General features: G+C 43.1%; 1 protein-coding gene across 2 annotated transcripts in view; it reads right to left on the reverse strand.

The window, feature by feature from the left end:
* PPP2R5A (protein phosphatase 2 regulatory subunit B'alpha) overlaps positions 1-26,289 on the reverse strand; it is a 96,464-nt gene that overhangs the window by 12,317 nt on the left and 57,858 nt on the right. Inside the window, exons 4-8 of one of the 2 annotated variants that reach the window (XM_073338974.2) lie at positions 19,805-19,897; positions 17,327-17,457; positions 16,464-16,523; positions 14,984-15,092; positions 2,741-2,794 (exon numbers count right to left, since the gene is read on the reverse strand). In XM_073338974.2, coding sequence (XP_073195075.1) covers positions 2,741-2,794; positions 14,984-15,092; positions 16,464-16,523; positions 17,327-17,457; positions 19,805-19,897 — 447 coding nt within the window. The remainder of the gene's footprint in view (positions 1-2,740; positions 2,795-14,983; positions 15,093-16,463; positions 16,524-17,326; positions 17,458-19,804; positions 19,898-26,289) is intronic. The other variant, XM_073338975.2, reaches the window with a different exon arrangement.

The raw sequence follows: 26,289 nt of genomic DNA on the forward strand, positions 1-26,289 counted from the left end.
GTGTAGACACACACAGAGTCCTGTGGATTGTCTGGCCATGGAATTGAACATTTTTGCCACCGAAATTTGACATTATGTTGAAGCCAGGTGCCTGATACTTTGTTTTCAATCTCTTTGCCTTGCTGGGACCTGCCTACAGCTGCTTCTTGCTTTAAAACTTTTCCCACAATGAGGAATGAATTGGATTGTAGTGCATGCTCTCTGCACTGTTCTGTGGAAACAGACAGCAGGGAGTTGGGGAACCAGAACTGGAATGTGGCTTGCACCTGTGGAGCAAAGAGAATGACAGTGTAGTCTGGCTAGCAGGGCTACCTGGAGCCTAGGGCTGCAGTCAGGGCCTGCTGCAAGCCCTGTCTTCCGTGACATATCAAATCATACAATATGATGGTTGGAAGGGACCTCAGGAGATCATGTAATCCAACCCACTGCTTAAAGCAGGACCAATTAAATCATCCAACAGATTTTTGCCCCATATCCCTAAATGGCTCCCTCAAGAACTGAACTCACATCCCAGGGTTTAGCAGGCCAATGCCCAAACCACTGAGCTATCCCCCCAAAACAGACATCATCCATTGATCTGAATAAGGCAGTTCACACCTCTTCTTGAGTTATTGTTTCAGTCTGACTGTAGACCCAGGAAGACAACACTGCATTGATTTGCAATCTGTTTTGCATGTTTTCAAGGTTTTCTTCAATCATAAGGCCAGAGACAACTTTTTTTTAAAGTTTGGATTCTGGATTACAGTTTGTATCCATAGATTCTTATATGCCAAGAAGTTCTAACTTTTGTCATTTGCTCCAACTTTTTGGGGCACCTACACAACCATATCTAAAGAATATTTGCTGTGTACATGTCAATATTATTGTCTAAACACGATTCATTTTTCTTTTACTGAGAAAAACCAAGCCTAACTGACCAAGTAAACAATCCTGCACTGGTCAGTAGATAGAGCTGGTCAGTAATTTTCTGTTTTAAAAATAAAGCGGTTTCAACAACATTGAATTTTTTTGGTGGGAAAATTTCAGTTTTATACAAAAAAATCAATTTTCCACTGGGGAAAAACAAGAAAATTTTGTTTTGGATCAGATCATCCAAAATCGAAACATTTCAGTTTGTTGGCTGACCTGCTGCTCCCTATCATGGGAGAGGGAGTCTGGCCAGGCCCATAGAGGAGAATGGGGGAGAAAGGCACCTGAACTGCAACTCCCAGGAGGCACTCTGGCTGCTCAGACAGTTAAATGTTGCACTGACCTCAAACAAAACATTTTGATTTTGGAATCAGAGCAGGTACTAGGCTCTTGGGGACTGATCTTAAGATGGAATATTTTTGTGGGGGCCCCCACACAGTAAACAGGCAAGTTCTTATAATAAAGAGTGAATAAGGGACCCTCTTGAGGTGCTCGAGGCCCTACGCAATTTCTTAGTCTGTTTATGCCTAGTGCCTGCTCTATTTAGAATGTCACCAGATAGGGTTGCCAACTTTCTACTCGCACAAAACTGAGCACCCTTGTCCCACCCCCTGCCCCGCCCCTCCTCCTAACATGTCCCCCTCCCTCTGTCACTCGCTCTCCCCACCCTCCCTTGCTCATTTTCACCAGGCTGGCTCAGGGGTCTGCGGTGGGGGAGGGCTGCAGCTGGGGGTGTGGGTTCCAGGGTGGAGCCAGAAATGAGGGGTTCAGGGTGTGGGAAGGGGCTCTGGGCTGGGGTGTAAGGGCTCCAGCTCGGGGTGCAGACTCTGGGGTGGGGCTTGGGATGAGGGGTTTGGGGTATAGGAGGGTACTCCAGGCGGAGACTGAGGGGTTCAGAAGGCAGGAGGGGGATCAAGGCGGGGAGGGGAAAGGGGGGTGGAGAGGAGTGAGCGCTCCGGGCAACGCTTACCTCAAGCAGCTCCAGGAAGAAATCAGCATGTCCCCCCTCTGGCTCCTACACAGAGGCACAGCCAGGCAGCGCTGCCCCATCCGCAGGCGGCACCCCCGCAGTTCCCGGCCAATGGGACCTGCGGGGGCAGCACTTGGGGCAGGGGCCTCGTGCAGAGCCCTTTGGCTGCCCCGATGCATAGGAGCCGGAGTGGGGGACATGCCAGATGCTTCCTGGGAGCCGCACGGTGCAGAGGCTAGCAGGGAGCCTGTGCGGCACTGCCAAGTGGACTCAGGCAGCGGTGCTGACTGGACCACCAGAATCCCTTTACAACCGGGTGTTCCAGTTGAAAACTGGACACCTGGTAACCAGATTTCATTTTCTTGAAATGAAGATTTCAAGATTTTGTGTTTCAAAGTTTTTCAGGATCTTTCATTCCATGAAACATTTCAATATTTTTACTTTTTGTCCCAGTTAGGGATGAAAACAAAATGTTAAAATATCAGAATTTCCAGTTGGACAGAAAAATCTAATTTCTGATCAACTAACTGGGAAGGCATGGCCAAGAACACTGAGGATCTTTTCCCTATACTGAGGTCAGTCACATGATCTCAGCAATGTAACTATTTTCTATTCTATATTCCCATTTTTGTCACAAGTTATTACCAATAGATATAGCTGTGCTTTCAAAATCAAACATTATTTCTCTTTTTTGGCAAGTGTCCTGGATATACAAACCCTAATTTTTCCTGAAGTGTCTACAGTTAATTACTTAAAATTAGCATTGGCAAATAATGCTATCACTGATGTGCGAGTTGCACTGACACATTTTAGTTCAGACGGGAAATTCAAAAATAAAATACTCAGTTGAAAAATACTTACTGGTTCTGTTAATGTCGTATCTTTTTCCAGGAACTGTACAACACAATAGGCCAGCTAAAATGTAAGTAATACAGTTTAACTATTTTTAATTGACACTATTAAGACAACACAACATAACTAAATATCACAAATGATAATGGAAGCACTTTAATCAGCAAAGTATCTTAGCCTTATCAGATGTAGGCCTTTTTAATTTTTCTTCCTAAGTGAAGGATATAGCTAAATTTAACTAAAAAAGCTAAATATATTTCAAACTATTGTATCTTTTAAAAGCCTTCAGTATGTCTGGAGGCTTAGTTTCTTATCCTAGAAAAGGCTTCATTTTTTATTAACCAGGAGATTTGATTGCTGTAATGCAGATTCAGCATTTAGACAAACCGTCTTTTCTTGACTTCAGCTCCTCAATTACCAATAAGCTGTGTTTCAACGTCATGCACATTCAAAACTATTGCTAGCCCAAAAGTTAGGTTAACACTGAGTTAAGGTTGAGAATACAGATCACCAATTTAATGGTAAAATCTAGGAAACTGGAAATCTAGGAAATGAGGTGGGTGAGGTAATATCTTTTAATTGACAAACTTCTGTTGGTGAGAGAAACAAGCTTTTGAGCTTAATACACAGAGCTCTTCTTCAGTTCTGGGAAGAGAACTCAACGTCACAGCTAAATACAAGGTGGAAAAGATTGTTTAGCATAAGTAATTAACACATATTTCAAGGGACCATTCAAGGTGAAGTGGCCCGTTAACACCAGTTGGAAGCTGGGTGGGGAGGTGGAGGTTGTTAGTTATAGATTGTTGTAATAAACCCTCAAAATCCAGTGTCTCTATTCAGTCCATAATTTTTAGTGTTTACTAAAGTTATGAGTTTAAGCTCCCAGGCTCATTTTTTGAAAGTGTCATGCAAGTTTCCTTTGAGGATGAGGACTGACAGGTCAGATACAGCGTGATCGCTTTGTGAAGAGCGGTCGCCCACAGGAGATACAGCGTTTCTGTCTTATTTTTTGTGGAGTGTCCTTTTTCTGGTCCTCTGGACAGACAACTTAAACTGCCTCACAGATATCCACCGTAACTTCAACAACCAAAACCCATCCAATAAACTCTCTCTGGAACACACCCACACTAGCATCAACTTCCTTGACAATAAAATCAGAGTCAACAATGGAACCCTACAGACAACTACATATAAGAAACCAAAGGATCATCCCACACCTACCTTCATAGATCCAGTGCCCACCCCAAACACACCAAGAAATCTGTTATCTACAGTCAAGAACTCAGATACCGCAGAATATGTTCCTACAAGAAGGTCCAGGATATATATCTTAGCACACTCAAAACTGCCTTCAACACAAACCTCCTCTGACCACACACCCCTAGTTGTCACCTACAGCCACCCAACACTGGAATCAATATGGGGTATAAGAACAAAAGAACAGCCATAGTGGGTCAGACCAAAGATCCATGTAGCCCAGTATCCTGTCTTCCAGCAGTGGCCAATGCCAGGTGCCCCAGAGGGAATGAACAGAACAGGTAGTCATCAGGTGATCCATCCCGTTGCCCATTCCCAGCTTCTGGAAAACAGAGATTAGGGGACACCATCCCTGCCCATCTTGGCTAATAGCCATTCATGGACCTATCCTCCATGAATTTATCTAGTTCTTTTTTGAAGAACGATCTTGGCCTTCACAACATCCTCTGGCAAGGAGTTCCACAGGTTGACTGTGCGTTGTGTGAAAAAATGCTTCCTTTTGTTTGTTTTAAACCTGATGCCTATTCATTTCATTTGGTGTCTCCTAGTTCTTGTGTTGTGAGAAGTAAACAACACTTATTTATTTTCTCCACACCAGTCATGATTTTATAGACCTCTGTCATATTCCCCTTAGTCATCTCTTTTCCAGACTGAAAAGTCCCAGTCTAATTAAGCTCTCCTCATATGGAAGCCGTTCCATACCCCAATCATTTTTGTTGCCCTTTTCTGAACCTTTACCAATTCCAATATTGGAATTCCATCTTTTTTGAGATGGGGCAATCACATTTACAAGCAGTACTCAAGAGGTGGGTGTACCATGGATTTATACAGAAGCAATATGATATTTTCTGTCTTATTATCGATCCCTTTCTTAATTATTCCTTACATTCTGTTTGCTTTTTTGACTGCCGATGCACACTGAGTGGATGTTTTCAGAGAACTATCCACAACGACTCCAAGATCTCTTTCTTGAGTGGTAACAGCTAATTTAGACCCCATCATTTTAGATGTAGAGTTGGGATTATGTTTTCCAGTGTACATTACTTTGCATTTATCAACATTGAATTTCATCTGCCATTTTGATGCCCAGTCACCCAGTTTGGTGAGGTCCTTTTGTAGCTCTTCACAATCTGCTTGGGACTTAACTATCTTGAGTAGATTTGTATTATCTGCAAATTTTGCCACCTAACTGTTTACCCCTTTTTCCAGATCATTTATGAATATGTTGAATAGGACTGGTCCCAGTACAGACCCATGGGGGACACCACTATTTACCTCTCTCCATTCTGAATACTGACCATTTATTCCTACCCTTTGTTTCTTATCTTTTAACCAGTTTCAATCCATGAGAGGACTTCCCTTTTATTCCATGACAGCTTACTTTGCTTAAGAGCTTTGGTGAGGGACCTTGTCAAAGTCTTTCTGAAAACCTAAGTACACTGTATCCACTGGATCCCCCTTGTCACATGCTTGTTGACCCCCTCAAAGAATTATAATACACTGGTGAGGCATGATTTCCCTTTACAAAAACCATGTTGACTCTTCCCCAACAAATTATGTTCATCTATGCGTCTGACAATTTTGTTCTTTACTATAGTTTCAACCAGTTTGCCCAGTACTGAAGTCAGGCTTTCTGGCCTGTAATCGCTGGGATTACCTCTGGATCCCTTTTTAAAAATTGGCATCACGTTAGCCATCCTCCAGTCATTTGGTACAGAAGCTGATTTAAATGATAGGTTACAAACTAGAGTTAGTAGTCCTGCAATTTCATATTTGAGTTCCTTCAGAACTTCTGGGTGAATACCATCTGGTCCTGGTGACTTACTACTGTTTAGTTTATCAATTTGTTCCAAAACCTCCTCTAATGACACCTCAATCTGGGACAGTTCCTCAGATTTGTCACCTAAAAAGAAAGGGAATCCCAAACCTGAGCCAATCACATCCTCAGCTGTGAAGACCAATGCAAAGAATTCATTTAGTTTCTCCACAATGGCCTTATCGTCCTTGAGTGCTCTTTTCACATTTGCATCTTTCAGTGGCCCCAGTGGTTGTTTAGCAGGCTTCCTGCTTCTGATGTACTTAAAAAAAAGAATCAAATAACTACAACCCATACTCGATAGAGACCCCATCCTGAAACCAATCTTACCTGAACCCTCTTTTCTGGCCTTCAAACAACCCCCCAACCTCTCCAAGCTCATCATCAGAAGCAAGCTCCCTACAGACCAGAACACAACAACTCAAAGCAACACCAGACCCTGCCAGAACAGATGCAAAATCTGAAGACATATCTCCACTGCTGCAATGATCAAACCCTCCACAACACACCTTTCAAGATTGATGGGAACTACACGTCTATCATAATGTGGTGTACCTCATCCAGTGCACTAAATTCCACAATAACGACTACATGGGTGAAACCAGACAATCACTATGCACTTGAACGAACTCACACAAGAAAAATCACAAAAGACAGACAAAAACACCACATCACCTGTGGGTGAACACTTTTCACAAAGCGAACACGCTATATCTGACCTATCAGTCCTCATCAGGAAACCTGCACAATACTTTCAAAAGACGAGCCTGGGAACTTAACTTCATAACTTTGCTAGAAACTAAAAAATCATGGACTGAATAGAGAGACTGGATTTTTGCCTTATTACAACCATCTGTAACCCTCCAACTCCGCCCCACCCCAGCTACCTGCTCCTCCTCCCCACCTTTCCTTCAACCCCCCACCCCAGCCTGTGACTTAAGAGGTGTTAACAGACCACTCCAGCTTAACACATATTTCAAGGTACTGTTCAACTACTTATGCTAAACAATCTGTTCCACCTTGTGTTTAGCTGTGACACTGAGTACATTTCCCAGATCTGGAGAAGAGCTCTGTGTAAACTTGAAAGCTCACCCACCTTTTCTCTCTGCAACACTGATTTCAAGGTATAGAAGCATCCAGTTAACACATTCAAACAACTAATTCTGTTGTATATTGATACCATGCAATAACCACGTAACTATGACAAAGGCATTTTAGTGTTTGAAATCCCAGATTTGATTAAAACGATTAGACACAGTTCCCGCTGAGTATCTTAATTGTGCATTTCCATAGTTAATATGTTTGGATTTCTTTTAAGTGTAACCTTAATTCTGAATTTCCTGGCTTTGTAATGCTCGATTTTGGGATAATTATAACATCTCTAATGTTGTTTTTTACCCTTAAATTGTTGATACATACTCTCAACATTACCTCCATTTTAACAAAGTTTTTGGCTGGAAATTTCTTTAGTTTTTTTTAATTAAATGTCATATATGAACACTATACAAGAAGCCCAATTAGAATATTGCCATGTGAGATTTCCAATTATTTGAAGAAACACAGCTTCAACCTTAAACTATGTTTTTAAATTCTAACTTGTAAGGACATATTCACCAGTGCAACATAAGTAGGGCCCTACCAAATTCACAGTCCATTTTGGTCAATTTAATGGTCATAGGATTTTCAAAATCTTAAATTTCATGATTTCAGCTATTTAAATCTGAAATGTCACTGTGTTGTATTGTAGAGGTCCTGACCCAAAAAGGAGTTGTGGGGGGGAAGGCGGGGTCACAAGGTTATTGTGGGTGGGGGGGCCTGCGGTATGGCTACCCTTACTTCTGCGCTGCTTCTGGCACTGCCTTCGGAGCTGGGTAGCTGGAGAGCGGTGGCTGCTGGTTGGGAGCACAGCTCTTAAGGCAGAGCTGCCGCCAGCAGCAGCACAGAAATAAGGATGGCCTGGCATGGTATTGCCACCCTTACCTCTGCACTGCTGCCTGCAGAGCTGGGCCCTCAGTCAGTAGCTGCCACTCTCTGGCCACTCAGCTCTGAAGGCAACGCAGAAGCAAGGGTGGCAATACCACGAAGCCCCTAAAATAACCTTGTGACTCCTCCCCCAACTCCGTTTTGGGTAGGACCCCCACTTTGGGAAACGCTGGTCTCCCCAGTGAAATCCGTATGGTACGGGGTTGGCAACTGGCGGCACGCGTGCCAAAGGCAGCACGCGAACTGATTTTTACTGGCACGCTGCTGCCAGCCGGGGTCCCAGCTGCTGGCCCAACTCAGCCCGCTGCCTGCCTGGGTGAACGGAACCCTACACCGGCAGCGGGCTGAGCGGGGTCGGGACCCCAGCTGGCAGGAGCCTGCAGACGGAACCCTAGACTGGCAGCAGGCTGAGCCTGCTTAGCCCCTCATGGTCTGGAGTTCTGGTCGCCAGCCCCTTGCCAGCCGGGGTCTCGGCTGCAGGCCTGAGTGAACGGAACCCCCGGCTGGAAGCGGGCTGAGTGGGTCCAGCGGCCGGGACCCCGGCTGGCAGGAGCCAGTGGAACCCCAGACTGGCAGCAGGTGAATCGCTGCCAGTCTGGAGTTCTGTCCACCACCCCGCTCAGCCCGCTGACAGACTGGGGTTCCGGCCGCCGGCCCCTTGTCAGCCGGGGTCCCGGCCATCGGCCCCACTCAGCCTGCCGCTGGCCCGGGATACCAGCTGCCGGCCCCGCTCACCTCGCTGCTGGTCTGGGGTTCCAGCTGCCCGGCCCCATGCCAGCTGGGGTTCTGGCCGCTGGCCCCACTCAGCCCACTGCCAGTCTGGGGTTCTGTCGGGGAATGTAAATGTGAAACCTTAAATTAATGAAGACTCGGCATGCCACTTCTCAGAGGTTGCTGACCCCGGTATAGCATAAGGTAAAAGCACACAAAAGACCAGATTTCATGGTCTGTGATGCGTTTTTCATGTCTGTGAATTTGGTAGGCCCCTAAACATAAGGCAGTCAGAGTGCACTAGGTAGCGAACCCAGATTTACAGCTACTTTGCCAGAACAGTACAAAGCAGCCAAAGTGTACTGGTGAATCTATCCCTTAATTTGCAAGTGACTTATTGCTTTAGAGGGCTATATTACAAAGACTGGCACTATTTGAAAGGATGGGCAGGAGAGCCCAGTCTGAGTGTCCCAATGTCCCTGTACTTTTAAAAGCTTTGCCTATGCTCCTGCCTCACTTCCCCGGCAGTGCTACTTCAGTGTGCATCACAGCTGAGGCACTAGTACCACAGAGTGTCTTTCAGGCATTGATGTCAAAATAGCTGGCAGTCATGGAACCTTTAAAAAGTAGGGACATTTTGGCACAGTAGTCTACTAACTTGACGTGTCCAGTCCCCGTGCTTACAACCAACGGAACTGTTGCGTGCCAATCAGCTATTGAGGAATGGTGATTGGTTAAATTACCTCTGATGCCCAATGACCCAATTAAAGAGTTACCTCAGCTGTTGAGCTGACCCTACCTGTAGCCTGTATAAACAATTTGATTCAAATTGTAAACAAATTGTTAACCATTTAGCTTAATTACAACCTAAGGTCTTCAGATATAGTCTAAGCCCAAGATTTCAGAAAATTAAATACACAGAAAATCTGAAGTTCCTATTATTTTCATATCATTCAGGACAAAGGAAAGACTAACAGATACTAGCTTAAAGGAGCCTGTTTTTAAATTGCCATAAAACTAAATTATCAGATTTATTTGTAAATTCACAAAGTTTGGGGAAGATACGCTGTATTTTTCAAAATATAAGAAAGAGGTTGAATCCTTGCAAAAACAGAACTCAATCTTAACTATGGAATTGAAACTGGCACTCCATAATTAACATTAGAGCTACATAATTTGTAACAGATCCAAAAAGCTATTATATATCACTGCTTTAATATATTTTTTAAATGTACAATATTTATTAGGCAGAGTAGAGCAGTTTTATCTGAACTGCTTAAGCCCATACAAAAAACGGTTACTCTCCTTCTTGTAACTGTTGTTCTTCGAGATGTATTGTCCATGTCCATTCCAAACAGGTGTGTGCACACGCACATGCACAGTAGCTGGAAGATTATTCCCCAGCAGCATCCGTGCGGTTGGTCTGGGAGCCCCCTGGTGTCATGCCTTCACGGCGCCCAATAAAGGGCCCTACAGACCCTCCACCCCCTCAGTTCCTTCTTGACGGCTACTACAACAGAGGGGTAGGAGGGTGGGTATTGGAATGGACATGAACACCACATCTCAAAGAACAGTTACGAGAAGGTGAGTAACCGTTTTTTCTTTTTCGCGTGCTTGTTCACATCAATTCCAATCAGGTGACTCATAAGTCCAAGTTCAGGAGGTGGGGTTGGAGTTGTCCACTGACTGGAGCACTGCTTGTCCAAAGGCCGCATCCTCTCTGGACTGCTGCATAATTGCATAGTGCATGGTGAAATTATGAACAGAGGACCACGTTGTCACTCTGCAGATTTCCTTAGTGGGAATCTGGGCCAGGAACACTGTTGATGAAGCCTGCGCCCTGGTGGAGTGAGCAGTGATTGGAGGTGCAGGAACCCCCGCCACGATGTAGCACTCACGAATGCAGGACATGATCCATGACGAAATGCGTTGCGACGACACAAGCAGACCTTTCATTTTGTCCATCGCGGCCACGAATAACTGGACCAACTTTCTGAATGGCTTCGTTCTCTCAGTATAAAAGGCTAGCGCCCTGAGGACATCCAGGGAGTGAAGTCTCTGCTCCCTGCTGCTGGAATGCGGCTTAGGGTAGAATACCGGGAGAAAGATGTCCTGGTTAATGTGAAACTGTGATACAACCTTCGGTAGGAAAGCAGGATGAGGTCTGAGCTGAACCGTTCGGGGCTCAGACTGCGGTGTAAGGGGGCTCTGATGTTAGGGCCTTAAGTTCAGACACCCTCCTGGCCGAGATTATCGCTCTCAGGAACGCAACCTTGTAAGAGAGGTAGAGCAGGAAGCACAACGCCAAGGGTTCAAAGGGCGGTCCTATGAGTCTAGAAAGGACCAAACTGAGGTCCTGAGCCAAGACAGGTTTCCGGGCTTGAGGGTATAACCTGTTGAGACCTTTTAGAAACCGGCTGACCTTTAGGTTAGCAAAGACAGAGTGGCCCTCCGTGTCTGAGTGGAAGGCCAAGATAGCAACCAAGTGAACCCTTACTGACAACATTGAGAGCCCTTGCTGCTTCAGATGGAGGAGGTAGTCCAGAATAAGTGGCAATGAGGCGAGCATTGGGAACGAATGGTGCTGTGCCGACCAGACTGAAAATCTCTTCCACTTGGCAAGGTAGGTAGCTCTTGTAGAGGGTTTCCTGCTGCCAAGGAGGACTTGTCTAACCTGGTCTGAACAGGAAACCTCCACCAGATTCAACCATGGAGCTTCTGTGCCGTGAGGTGCAGCGACCCGAGGTTTGTATGTTGGAGACTACCATGATCTTCTGTCAGAAGGTCCAGGAAGAGCAGCAGGGTCACTGGAGCTTCCACGGACACATCTAGGAGAGATGTATACCAGTGCTAGCGGGCCAGGTTGGAGCTATCAATATGACCTGAACTCGTTCCCTCCGGATCTTGAGGAGTACCTTGTGAACGAGCAGTATGGGTGGAAAGGCATATATGAGACAATCTCCCTATGGGAGGAGGAACGCATCCGTGCTTGATCCCGGGCTGTGATTTTGGAAGGAGCAGAACTGCTGGCACTTCCTGTTGCGTCGCATGGCGAAGAGGTCTATCTGGAGAAATCCCCACCTCTGGAAGATCGAATTTGCGACATCTGGGCGAAGGGACCACTTGTGGCCGTGAAAGGACCTGCTGAGGTGGTCTGCCAGCTCATTCTGTACCCCGGGGAGTTACAACGCTTGTAGGCGTATTGAATGTTCTACACAAGTTCTACAGCATGAGGGCTTCCTGGCACAGGGGAGAAGAAGAGCATGAACCCCCTTCGTCGATATAGAACATTGCCATGGTGTTGTCCATCATAACTGATATACATTGTCCTGTTAAGTATGCCCGGAAGGTCTGGCATGCCAGGCGCTCCACTCTCAGTTCTCTGACGTTGATGTGGAGAGCCAGATCTGCCTGAGACCCTGAGTCCTGCAGTCTCCTTGACGTGCTCCCCAGCCCAAGTCTGACGCGTCCATCATTAGCAAAAGAGATGGCTGTGGACTGGTGAAGGGGACCCCTGAGCACACCTCCTGAGGGTCGAGCCACCACAGAAGGGAATCGAGGACTGGGCGAGGCAGGGTCACATTGATGCTAACCGCTGAGGAGGCTGCGGATGGAAGTGTCTCCACTGAGTTGATGGCATATAGAGGCCCAGGGACCTGAGGGCAGCTCTGAAGTCCTTCAGGCTGGTTAGCCTCTTGTCCATTTTCTTCGAAAAAAGTCTCATCCTCAAAAGGCAGGTCTTGTATGATCTGCTGGACCTCATAGGGGAGACCAGAAACCTGGAGCCATGAGCCCCTTCTCATGGCTTCTCCTGTGGCCATAATCCTAGTGGCAGCATCTGCCCCATCAAGTGCGGCCTGCAGGGACGCCCTGGAGATCAGTCCCCTCCTCAACCAAAGCCGAAAATTCGGCACAGGAGTCAGAAGGGGGCAACTCTGTGAATTTAGCCATCACCGAGCAGATATTGTAGGAGTACCTGCTCTCGATGGCCTGCTGGTTAGATAGTCGGAGTTGTAGTCCCCCCGTTGAGTACACCTTTCTCCCGAATAGGTTTAGTTTTTTTGGAGTCACTATTCTTGGGGGAAGGGCCCTGAAAGCCTTGCCTCTACCACTGGTTAGCAGCGTCCACCACCAGAGAGTCAGGCTGGGGGTAGGAATATAAGTGTTAATAACCCTTGGAGGGCACAAAGTACCAGCGTTCGTTATGCTTTGCGGTGGGTTGCAACGAGGCTGGGGTCTGCCACAGGGTATTAGTCATGTCCATAATTGTCTTTCTAAACGGTAAGGTGATACTGGAAGGGCCAGAGGATCTGCATCATCTACCACTTCCTCCACCTTAATGGCCAGATCCTGGGCGACCCGGCGCAGCAACTGCTGCAACACCCTGGAATCGTCCAGAGCTGGGGCTACGTAAGTGCCCGCCAGTGCCTCCTCTGGTGAAGACGAGGAGGCCGCCATCAGAGGAGGTGGTTGCTCTCTTCCATCCCTACCCGAGGGATCTCGTGACCCTGGGGGGACTGTGGTTGGTGGGCACGGGTATTGGTGCCGACGTTGGGTCCCATGCCGGTACGGACGTCTGGTGTAGCGTCTGTGCCGGGGTCTTCATCAATGCTGTCACAGCCAGTGTCGATGTCTGTGCTGGTGCTGTCGTTGGTGCCGAAAGCACAGCCAGCACCGTAGCAGCAGTCTGAGGTGCTGATGCCTCTGGGGCCGATGTTGGTGACAGTACCACGGTCAACGGCATTGACACTGGAGGGAATGGCTCAGTTGCTGGTCGTGGCGGAACAAATGTTGCAGATGCCACTGATGCAGCTCCTGAGCAGGATCCTTGGCTCCGACCCTGGCCTTGATGGAAAGCCCACGGAGTCCAAAAGGGCCACTGAGCTGGCTTCTGCCATTGTGAGGGCCACTGCATCGGGTGAGACCCTCTATGGCGCCTTGAGCTGGACCTTCTGCTCCTGCTATAGTCAGAGTGGTACGTGTCCGACACTGATGATTCAGAATAGGAGGACCAGGGCGGCGCTGCACCTCTCAACATAGAGCATCGGGAGCCTGGGGACCAACTGTGCTCCCTGGATGGAGGCACTGGCGTCGGGGGGTGCCAAGGTGACGGGGATCAGCGTGACATCATTGCCAGCTTTCCCTTTGACTGAATGGGGTGCGGGGATGGAGCCTGCGGTGCCGGCGCATCCTCCTGCTTCGGGGGTGAGAACAGCGCCGCGAGTCTCAGCGGGTCCTGCACTGCCGCAAAAGCCCCTGGGGTGGACGGGAGCAACAGGTGCTCTGAGGGGTTCAGTGAGCACGATGGGCCTGTACTCCTCACATGGGCAGGAGTCAATGTAGCCCCACTCTGAGCCTCAGAGCCGTGGCCCAACTAAGGTGCCACTGATGGGTGGTCCCTGGATCTTGCCGAGGAGGATCAGCCTCTTTGTCGTCTTCTGCGCTGGCGATTGGGACTGGTGCCGAAGGCTGGAGTGCCCCTGGGAGGCTCCTGATGGTGCCAAGCCTCCTTGGCAGGGTCTTTCTTAGATGCTGGATCTCTCAAAGACAGCACTGGACTGCTCCACGCCAAAGACAACGTACTGGGAGCGGGATCCTTGGCACCTGGGTCCGACTGAGGTTAGAGATCTGCCTCCATGAGGAGGCTTTTAAGCCTCTGCTCTCTCTCTAATAGTTCTTCGTTGGAATCACAACAGATCTTGCAGCAGTCTTTTTGGTGACCTTTGCCCAGACACTAAACAGGAGGTGTGGAGTCACTTTTAGGTATGCGTTTTGTGCAGTCTTGGCTAGTCTTGAAGCCCGGGGATCACGGCAGGCCCCGGTGCCAAATAAGGGGAGGAGAAAAAAGAGGGGGGAACCCCCCATAACTAAAACTTGTAAGTGAACTAACTATGCTATACTAACCAACTAGAACTAACTATCTACAGCAAAAACTTGAAGAACTGCTCAGCTGCTTGCCGAAGCAAGAGCAAGGGGAAGTTCCAGCTACTGTCACTAGCAGTAAGAAGGAGCTGTGTCTGTGTGGGAGGGGGGTGGGGGGGAGGAGGGGGCGTATCGGCAGGGCCCTTTATTGGGCGCCATGAAGGCATGACTCCAGGGGGAGCCCAGGCCGATGCCATGGATGCTGCTAGGGGAAAAAAATCTTCCAGCTACTGTGCATGTGCACGCACACACACCTGCTTGGAATCGACATGAACAAGCACTCGAAGAAGAACAAGAAAGAAGTATGCTTCTCAAAGAAAAACATTCAAGATTCCTCTATTCTTTTGTAAACAGTATTTGTTACTTGAAGATGACAATACAAAAAGGTACCAAGCTTAAATAATGTCTGAGTTGTGATAAACCAGTAAAAACCAAAAAGTTTTCAAATGCAGGCTATGACTTCTCAATTTCTTTTTCCCAAGTATAGAAAACATTTTAAGGTTTATTTATACTTATATATTAATAAAATATATTCTGTTCCAATAATTTTTCAAAAAACCTACCTGTGCATGAAACAAAGCTAAACCCTTAGCAGTATGCATAGGAATCAACACCTTCATAAGAAACTGTTTGTGTTCTGCTTTCAATGGCAGTGCAAAACCATTAATAATGCTGAAAAACATGAATAAGCACAGTTATTTCATCTTAAAAAAATGGGGGAACTGTCTCTTTTTCTTGGTAGATTGAGAACTACTGTACTCAAATCTATTTTTATATGTATTTTACAAAATGTGCCTATTACTTTAGGGACTGGGAAGTGGGCAGGAAGCCCATCCTCAGCTATTATCAATAAGTATAATGCCATACCTCAGTTATCAATGTCTGCAGTAGACAAGTTCAGTTCTTTTGTGATCTCTGGTGATAATCTAGACTCAAATTTCTAAGATTTTTCCATTTTTAAATCACTGTGGAGCTTAGCAAGGCACATTAACCATAGAGCTTAGTGAGGTTGACACACTGTCCACCCACAATAATTAAAAGGTGACCTTGAAAGAGAAGAGATAGACTTGTGTCCTATTTTACTACTTTGACACATAAATAAGACCTGAAAGTTTATTTGTTTGGGTGGCTTTTTTTAAAATGGGGGCTAGGGAGGAGGTAGTAGTTTGCTTTTTACCTTACAAATTCAGGTCTTGCTTCTTAAGGGTAGACACCATTGCCATGTGTACACCAGTGAAGTTTACCAAAAAATCCTCAATGACTCAGCTAATCCTGTATATGGGAGCCCTGCTGTAGACATGCTCTTGCAGGAAGAATCAGTGTTTTAGTTAAGCCTGCTAAAAGGCAAGTCTAATTGAAGCAGTAATAAAAATGATCATTGAAGCTCTGTCTCCCTCCAGCTCTCATTAACTTTAACAAGTATTCAGCTGAACCTGTGGGAATTTTTTTTGGTAAATTTCACCAGTGCAGAATAGATCTATGTCAGCTGTGGAGTACCATCACAAAAATCTCAGAGTGGGAAAGATAAGCAACTGTGAGGGGAGAGGATATTCAGTCAGACTATTTTAACACCTACAAAGCTTTAATGACTAACATGGTAGAGAAGGAAAAACCTGTTAAAGATTTAATATCTTCAATTTAGATGTAAGAGCTAACAATATTCTCCTCTGAGATACACAATTAGTCTCTTGGCAAAGCCATGATTGAGAAATGTCAATATTTTTAAGATAAAGCAAGGGAAAACAAAGCCCTTTTTAAGGAAAAAGCTACCTTTCATGCTTTTCATGCATCATGCCAAAGCCAAAAAGAGAAGCCCAATTTAAAAAGAAATCTTTTGCAGATCATCTCTAAGATTTACACAGAGAAAGTGCACTTTTCTAATTCTACATTTGCACAGCAACATGGAAATATAAAAATACCAATGACCTCAGTTCATCACTATAAGCATCAGAACAATTCTTTCACCCCACCCCCAAAATAATTGGATAGGAACACAAAAAATAATGTTCAACTGTTCATTTTATATTATCGAACCAAACTTACCTTCCCAATATCTCAAGTAGTTCAGCAACACCATTAAAGTGTTCTGTTTCATATATAAACCTGTTAAAAAATAAGATGTAATAGCAATAAATACACGAATAAAATGAAACTAAGAAGGGAAAAATAATTTCTAAATGTGAAACTCCTTCTCAAATGTATTTTATTTTATTTCTAACATTTGTTTTTCTTCAAAGTTAAAAGTCAGTTGGCTCTTTTGGGGTTTATGGTACATCTTTACAGCAAAAGCCAGACTAGCCTACCCAAGCTAGCTTGAATCCAGCTAGTGTGGGTAAGAACAGTAGCGAAGTCAGAATGAACTAGCGAGCCAAACACCTTCCCAGGGTCTGTGCCAGGCTTGTAATATCCACACTCAATCCCACAACAGCACTGATTTCACTGCTTTTGTTACCCATGATAGCTAGATTCAAGCTAGCTCAGGTAGGCTAGCCAATGCATAGCTTTTTCTGTGCAGACATATGCTTAAGAGTTCATTCTTCCTTCACATTAAGCTAAATCAGTTAGTGTGATTTAAACTTGTTTAAGTAAGTATATTAGGGATTTGAACCAGTGTAACAACATTAAGTTTTACATTTTACAACTAGTGAAAGTTTTCAAGCATAATCAAGTCCTAAAATAAAGACCTGATCCTGCAAGGTGCTGAGCTCCCTCAATTCTCATTCATTCAACATCTTACAGACCAAGTCTATATAACGGACAACTATATGACTTCCCTGTTAGCTAGATAGCACCTGCTATGACAATTTTGCTGGCTGTTTCAGGTACAACCTTTAAAAACGAGAATCTTTGACTTAAGGAAAATATTTATCATCTAGGCTATATAAAGAACTAAATCTATAATGCACCTGAGGAAAATGTTGTTGATTTGTTTTCTGATGAATGCCCTTAATCCAAGGAATTTTCCATAAATTCGATGAAGGACTGTCTTTAGGAAATCACGCTCTCGTGGGTCTTCACTATCAAAAAGCTCCAACAGCTTTAAAAAAAAATCTGAGATATTACTTTTTAAAAAGAATTAAACTGTCATTTTGTTAATTCTAATTCACAAATCATTAAAGTATTATTAGATGCAAACAACATTGTTACTTACAATTCTGTTCAAATATTCAATATTAAATAAATTAATATAACTTGTTAACTCAGATGCTTTATTTTTACTGTCCCATAGCATTTAATCTTCTAAAAATTACATTCAAACCCAACAGGAAACTTCTTATACAATGCCCTTAAGTTAAGTCATTTAAACTGGGATGAAATGTCCTTACATTAATCATTTTGATTATAGTTTTATCTAATAACTCAACATTTAGAAAGCGCTGCACTTTATAGCTTCAAAAAATTGTAAACAATTCTCACAAATGACAGTGAGGTATTTATTTAAGGCCCCTATCCTCAAAGATATACACATGCTTAAATAGGCACAGGTAGCCTACTGATTTCAACAAAACTCATGTGTTTAAAGTTAAGCGCATATATAAGTCTTTGCAGGATCAGGGCCTACATTCTGTAAAATGAAAAGATAAGCATTATGTACATTTTCTCAGGAGAAAGAAAAGAGTGAGGTTCTGACAGAATTATGGTGCTTTTATAAAGAAAGCTGTAGAACAAAAAAAAAAAATCTCACAGCCATCACAATTATGAGTACTTTCTGTCTGAATCTGATATCAGTAGGTAACAGAAAATATATCTGCTCTAAATGACTTCTCATTTCAAAATAAATATGATGCATTACACATTTTATATACTTTTTTGCTTATACTAACTGGTTTCTTGTTCATAACTTGTCAAGATTCATAATCCCTGTGAGATGTAAGTACAGGTAATATTTAGAGAATAATGTATTTATATCGAAAGTATGCTTTAGGGACTCGGAGTAAACATTAGTCACACGGGGATACATATATCTCAGTGATGGCCCACTCAAGAAAGAGTTGTCACCCTGCCTTGGTTAGCCAGTGATGGAATGAAAGGCTCAACTGTCTAGCCTTGCTCCATTCCAAGACTTTCAATGGAAAACCATCAGAGACAACTGCAAGTAATCAAAACCACTTGGAGGTAAAAAAGAAACATTACAGCAAACAGAGAATCACCCTGCCTATGAATAAAGACAAAAGACTGTTTCAGCATAACACAGTGAGGAAAAAGGAGTACTTGTGGCACCTTAGAGACTAACAAATTTATTTGAGCATAAGCTTTCGTGAGCTACAGCTCACTTCATCGGATGCATGCAGTGGAAAATAGCACTGAGGATAGCAGTGAGGAAAGGCACTTTGGATCCTTTTATTGAGGAGACATCCTGAGGAGCGGGGGTGTTCTCATGAAAAACTGGATCCTAGTTCCTGTGAAGGTAGCCAGCTCCGCAACAGACTGAACTTTGGGAGGAAAACCTATTTTTAGATATGAAAGATAAATATGAAGTGTTGACCCAGGTTTGAGTTTTATTATTTTGTTATGTACTGTAACTATTTGTTTCCATCTCTGCTTCTTGTTCATAGCATAATCTCTCTCCTTTCTTAAATAAATTTTCTGTTTTATTACAAGTGCTGTGTGTTATACAGGAGCGGTGCTTTAAGGTAAAACTGGTAAACTTGGGGTACTTTTGAGGCAGAGGACCTGGGATTTCTGTGAATAACTGGTGTCAGGGGCTGGATATCACAACAGAATATTTCAAAAGGGACTTGGGGACTGGGATGCATCTATTGTTAATATGCAAGGCAAATACAAGGCTGGCAGAGCCCAGAAGAGAGTGCTTGAGTGGCTGAAAGGCTGCTAGTGTTACGGAGTCAACAACCAGCTAGGCACAGGCAAGTCTCCCTCATGTTGGATGCTGGGGTAACAAGACGACTCACAGTCCTGGGTGCCCTGAGAACCATCACAAAAATATTAGCTTATGTAGTGAGAGTCACAAAGCCATTACAATAGAACAGCACTGAGGATTATCTATTTCATGGGAAAACATTAAAATACAGTATAGATCACTAAGAAACTTGAATTTGTTCCACAAATTGAAACTACTGTATGTTAAGAAAAAATAATTGCAACAGAACTCAGTATTATCCCTATATTTTATATGTTTCTGAATTCCCAGATTACATGTAGTCTATGTAGATGTTCCTCTGCTAATATAAACAGTTGGCAAACAAAGGATTCTCATGTTACAATACAAAGAATTACATTTTAATAAAGCTGGTTATTTTATGACCTGCACAAGTAAAATTATGCTGTATTATTTAGATATTCAGCTGTGCAATACAAACCAACACCACAACATCCCTTTTAGTTAAGAGTTAATTGACTATTAAATATAAAAATGTTACACTCACCTGCTGTACAAATTTCTGATCAATGTATCGCTTTGCAATACTAGGCTGGAAATCTGGGCTCTCCAAAAATCTCAGGAAAAATTCATACACCAACTACAACAAACATTAAAATGAAAACTTTGAAGAAGTTACCACTACTCTTTACTAAACTAGTAAAAGGTTTAAAGTACCAAATATATTCTTATTTCTAGTTATTTTAAATGGGGAAATAGGATACTGAACATATTTTAGCATCAGAAGGTACAATTAAAAACCTGTATAACTTACAGAGGCAAGGACTCAAATATGAATACAAACAGACCTGTGTGCATGATTAGAAAATTCGCTTTTAAAAAAAATACACATATTAAAGAAAGTTTGCCTCCCAGAGATAGATATAAACTATAATTTTTAAAAATTAATCTGTATTTTAAAAAACTGGACAAATGCACTAAAGTTTAATCTTTACTATAAATTAGGGTTCTGTATACTTGATACCCCAACCCAAACAGCAAAGTCTTGTTGCAGACTTTAGACCAACATGATACAGCATATATAGAATTTTACCCCTAAAGTGTTCAGAAGTGCTGGTCCCCATCCCATGGGCCTTGGCAGATCCACAGGAGGGAAGGGACTGAGGGGAGCAAAAGACTTGTAACAGATCAGAGAGGTATTGAGGGGCCAGAGTTCATGCCTCACCCTTGAGATCCTGAGAAGCTCAATACAGAAAATGGCATACTTCAAGTCATAGTAGAAGGGGAGCGAAATGCAGGGTGGCAACTACAATCTGACTCACCTCTCCCAAACCACTAGATGTACAAGAGTGGGGCCTCTTTATGCAGTGAGACCTGGGGGTGGAAATGTGTTTCATAGACGTAAGGTATGGCACATAAATTTAGGCATACAGTGTCATTGGAGATATGAGGCCTTGGTTGTAACCAACTACCATTTTAGCACTGCTGTGTGTATTAAAACCCTGTTGAAATGCTATTGTATGGCCACTATTGAGTGGGCCTTAGAAACCTATGAGGAGTAATACTTTTATTCACATATTCAAACTACATATGTGCATATGTACATATATACAGCCTTAAGAACATCTGGTGATACATGGATGGAATCCTACTGAAGGCTAGTCAAATCCTTTTAAAGGACCAATACCTAAAAAATTGACTAAACTTCCTAAATAAAGAACAAATAAGGCAGTAGAAAAATGCCTGTGATGCACCATCATGAAATACATGATAAATGCATAAGTGCCTGTATCTGTGTTTGTGATTATCATAACAAATTATAAATTAAGGGGTTTTGAATCAGTGCACCTGATAGGCCCAAGAAAGGAAATTTCCAGTATTTCTCCCAATATTTCTCCTCTTTTTCCCCTCTGACAAATTCCTAGATTCTGACAGAAGGAATTTAGCAGTAGCCATTTAAGAGGCATTTGAAACTATACATATTACATAAAACAAAATTATATTAAGAGAGAAAACATTGCAAAGTCAAGCATACAAAAAGTTAGGAAATGCCAGAATAAAGTTTGCCCATGCAATTCTAATTCTACTCCCCTGTGTATATGCATTTTAATTACATGGTCACATAATATTTTTGTGATGGAGACACTAGAGCTTCTCAAAGAACCTTACAACAAATTTGTCAACATGGTTAGAAGAATATATTTTTCTTAACATTCTTGTAAACAGCTGAATAATTTTTGCTGAAATTCCCACCCACGCTTCACCTTAAAAAAAAAAAAGCTTCAGGCAGATACCTGGCATGAAAAATTCCAGCCACAACTGTTCAAGTGTGAAAGTTATATGGTTTTACAATGGGTAGAAGTAGGCAACCTGAACTATAGGTGTCATTACATGTGCTGCCTATAAAACAAGACTGATGCTAATGGAAGATGCATGGCACACCCGACTGCATGTCTGACTTCTACTAACTGCATCAATGACCATGTGGCTGCTTTATATATTTCCTCATATACTGCATGCAGTTCTGGAACCAAGGTTACTGCTATTGTTCTCAAGGAATGCACTTTTCAAACTGGAAAAACTATTTCAGCATTCCAAAATCAGACTTCTGATATACACCAGAGGAGAATCCTGAACACTTGAAAAGAATTTAGGTAGCTCGGCTGTCTCTAAGCAATCTTCAGGTATCTAGGCAGTCTTACCATTTGCTGTTTCTAGGACACAAAGCTGAAACTTGGGCTTTCTAGAATGCTTTCTTTGGAAACTCTCGGAAGAGGATTATACTGCAGAAATTCTAGAGATCTATTGCTTTTGTGCCTTGATGTTTTTTCCTTGGAGACCACTAGTATATTGCAATTGGGCTTTGATGCGAATAACTCCACTGTCAGCAAGTCCCACAATTTCTTATGCCGAGAAATAGTTATTGGTGTCATCATCAACCTTCTTGATCTAGACCATAACAGTTCAACCAAACTATCTCAGAACTGCTTTTGACTTGTTGCCTATTTTTACAGCTATGCCACATCTGGGGCAATTGTGTCTTTAATACTGATTTTATTATTTAAAGATTACAGCCTTTTGGATTGTGTGCTAGCAGGCTGGTGGTATAAATTACTACACCATTACCTCTGTGGATAACTGCAAACAGGCACAATAAAATGACAATTTGGGACAGGTTGCTGCGACTCACACAGACGAATCTGTGAGGAGACAAGAGAAATTCAGGCTTCCTTTTTTTCTGCAGAGCCAAGCTATTTGAAAGGTCTGTGGTAGAGAAACTGCAACTGTGGGCTAGAACTCTGCTATATTGTTGAAGGAAGCCAGTCATGGGTGGGACAGGATGCACTGAGACACAAAGCACAAGAAACCAGATCCTCAGACTATTCTAAAAGCACCAGCAGGTTCCAGTTACTGAAAATCCAATTCATTTGATTCTCCGAGCAGTCAGAGCTTCTTCGACTCGAAAGCACTCAGTTTTAAAGAACAGCAATCCTAAAGCTGCGTTCTCGTTGAAAGGCTGTTTAGGCTGGTGTTAGGGCTCAGTGCTGCTGCAGTCCAGCAGTGGACATCTGAACTTAGAAGAAGGGAAAGAAAAAGCCAAATTGCTTCCATTATGGTGGAATGAACAATTCTAACCAAAGAGCAGCATCCAAATCTAATGAATGACCATCTACAGGAAAAATAATGAATCAATAATTAAGTTGCCTGGCCAAAACCTGTTCATCAGGATGAGTGGACAACAATTTCAAATAGTATCTGTGGAATTCAGACTTCAACTGATTCCTCCTAGACAAATATACAGCACAGAAGGAGAAGTTACTCACCTAGTAGCACAGAAGGAGAAGTTACTCACCTAGTAACTTGAGATTTTTGAGATGTTTTGTCCCTGTGGGTGCATCACCATAGCATGTCTGTGCACTCTCCACTGGAGAATGCAAAGCAGTATTTGCAGGCCTATGCAGACCAGCACCTCATGCTTCCAACCTAGGGAATATAAGCAGGCGTGGACCCAACTGTTCGACCACAGCCAAGCGGAAAGGAGGGTGGGAAGTGGAGCCCTCACAGAGATAAAGCATCTCAAAGAACTCAAGTAACCTCTCCATCTTTTTCGAGTATGTGTCCCTACGGATGCTACTCTGTAGGAGACTCCCAAGCAGTAAACTCAGTGAGAAGGTGGGTGCTGAGAAGGCAAGTCCAAGACGGTTAGGAGGACTGTGTCACCAAAGGTAATATCTCTGGAAACAGGTAAGCTGGTGTAATGCTTGGCAAAAGTGTGACTGAAAGACCAAGTTGCACTCCTACAGATTTCTGCTACAGGAACATATTTCAGTAGAGCTACAGATGTAGACTGAGCCTTAGGTGAAGTGTGCTATCAACTCCAAGGGGGCTACATCCCAGCAGATTCACAACACGTTAAAATTAGGGCTGTCAATTAATCACGATTAACTCAAAAAAATTAATCACACTGTTAAACAATAGAATACCAATTGAAATTTATTAAATATTTTTGGATATTTTTCTACATTTTCAAATATATTGATTTCTATTACAACCGAATACAAAGTGTACAGCACTCACATGTTTATTACAAATATCTGCACTGTAAAAATGATAAAAAACAGTATTTTTCGTTCACCTCATACCAGTACTGTAGTGCAAGCTCTTTATCGTGAAAGTGTAACTTACAAATGTAAGATTTTTTTTACATAACTGCACTCAAAACAACGTAAAACTTTAGAGCCTACAAGTCCACTCACTCGTACTTCTTGTTCAGCCAATTGCTCAAACAAGTTTGTTTACATTTACAGGAGATACTGCTGCCTGCTTCTTATTTACATCACCTGAAAGTGAGAACAGGCGTTCGCATGGACCTTTTGTAGCAGGCACTGCTACAAGGTATTTACGTGCCAAATAGGCTAAACATTCGTAGGCCCCTTCAGGCTTTGGCCACCATTCCAGAGGACATGCTTCCATGCTGATGACGCTTATTAAAAAAAATGTGTTAATTAAATTTGTGACTGAACTCCTTGGGGGAGACTTGTCTGTCCCCTGCTCTGTTTTACCTGCATTCTGCCATATATTTGATGTTACAGCAGTCTTGGATGATGACCCAGCACATGCTGTTCATTTTCAGAACACTTTCACTGACGATTTGACAAAACGTAAAAGAAGGTACCAATGTGAGATTTCTAAAAATGGCTACAGCATTTGACCCAGGTTTAAGAATCTGAAGTGCCGTCCAAAATCTGAGAGGGACGAGGTGTGGAGCATGCTTTCAGAAGTCTTAAAAGAGCAACACTCAGATGCAAAAACTATAGAATCTGAACCACCAAAAAAGAAACAGACCTTCTGCTGGTGGCATCTGGCTCAGATGATGAAAATGAACACGCGTTAGTCCACTCTGCTTTGGATTGTTATCGAACAGAACCCATCATCAACATGGACGCATGTTCTCTGGAATGGTGGTTGAAATATGAAGGGACATATGAATCTTCAGCAGATCTGGCACGTAAATATCTTGCGACGCCGGCTACAACAGTGCCATGCGAACTCCTGTTCTCACTTTCAGGTGACATTGTAAACAAGAAGCGAGCAGCATTATCTCCTGCAAATTGTAACGAAACATGTTTGTCTGAGTGATTGACTGAAGTAGGACTGGGTGGATTTGTAGGTTCTAAAGTTTCACATTGTTTTATTTTTGAATGCAGGTTTTTGGTTTTTTGTTTTTTTACATAATTCTACTTTTATAAGTTCAACTTTCATGATAAAGAGATTGCATTACAGTAATTGTATTAGGTGAATTGAAAAAATACTATTTCTTTTGTTTTTTACAGTGCAAATATTTGTAATCAAAAATAAATATAAAGTGAGCATTGTACACTTTGTATTCTGTGTTGTAATTGAAATCAATATATTTGAAAATGCAGAAAACATCAAAAATATTTAAATAAATGGGATTCTATTAACAGCATGATTAATAGCATGATTAATTTTTTTAATCATGCGATTAATCATGATTATTTTTTTAATTGCTTGACAGCCCTAGTTAAAATGCATCCTGAAACCCGCTTTGACAGTCTGCATGGAAATAGGCTGTTCCTTCACCATCTCTGCAAAGGATACAAATAATCTGGAGGCCCTGAACATCACAGTCCTGTCAAGGTAGAAGGCAAGAGCCCTTCTGACATCTAGAGCATGTAGGCTAGTTTCCTCTCTGGAGGCATGAGACTCTGGGTAGAATGCTGGTAGATGGATTTCTTGATTAATATGGTATTTCGAAGAGACCTCAGGGAGGAAGTGAGGATGGAGACATAGTATAACTTTATCTCTATTGAAGGTAGTAAATGGTGGGTCTGCCATGTGAGCACTGAGTTTTTCCCTTTGTCTAGTCAAAATGATAGCTATAAGGAATAAGATCTTGAAGTGAAGGAGGGAACAGGTAGCCACTGGTAAAAGGGTGGTTTCCTCAGAGCACTGAGAACCAAATTAAGGTCCCACTGGTGGGCCGGGTTCCATACAGGGAAAAACAAGTTATACATGCCCTTGAGAAAACTGGCTGTAGTACTGTGGACAAAAATTGAGATGCCCTCAGTGAGTGAGTGGAAGGCTGTGATAGCAGCCAAATGTACTCTGAGCTCACTGATAAACTTGAGTCTTTAAATCGAACAGGTAATCTAGGGTTTTGGACAGTGGAACTGATGCTTAAGAAAAGTGAAGAGAACACCGGGAATAGAAGTGTAAGGTAAGTTTTGCAAAACTAAGGTTTCCTGCTAGATAGGAGAACTGACTGGACTTATCTAAACAGGTTAGCTCCAGGCTCAAGAACCATTCTCTCAGGTTCAGGGAGGAGCGGTTTAGATGGATAAGGGTCCCAGAGTTCTGTGACAGGAGATCCTTTCTGAGAGAGGAAGACAGAGAGGCCACAGATAGATGAAGGAGGTTAGAGTACCACACTTGTCTTGGATAGGGCAGCACTATGAGAATAACCCTTACCCAAACTGCAACAGGAAAGAGCAATGTCTTGAGAATGAG

The sequence above is a fragment of the Lepidochelys kempii genome, chromosome 3, assembly GCF_965140285.1.
Source record: "Lepidochelys kempii isolate rLepKem1 chromosome 3, rLepKem1.hap1, whole genome shotgun sequence".
NCBI classification, from domain to species: Eukaryota; Metazoa; Chordata; order Testudines; family Cheloniidae; genus Lepidochelys; species Lepidochelys kempii.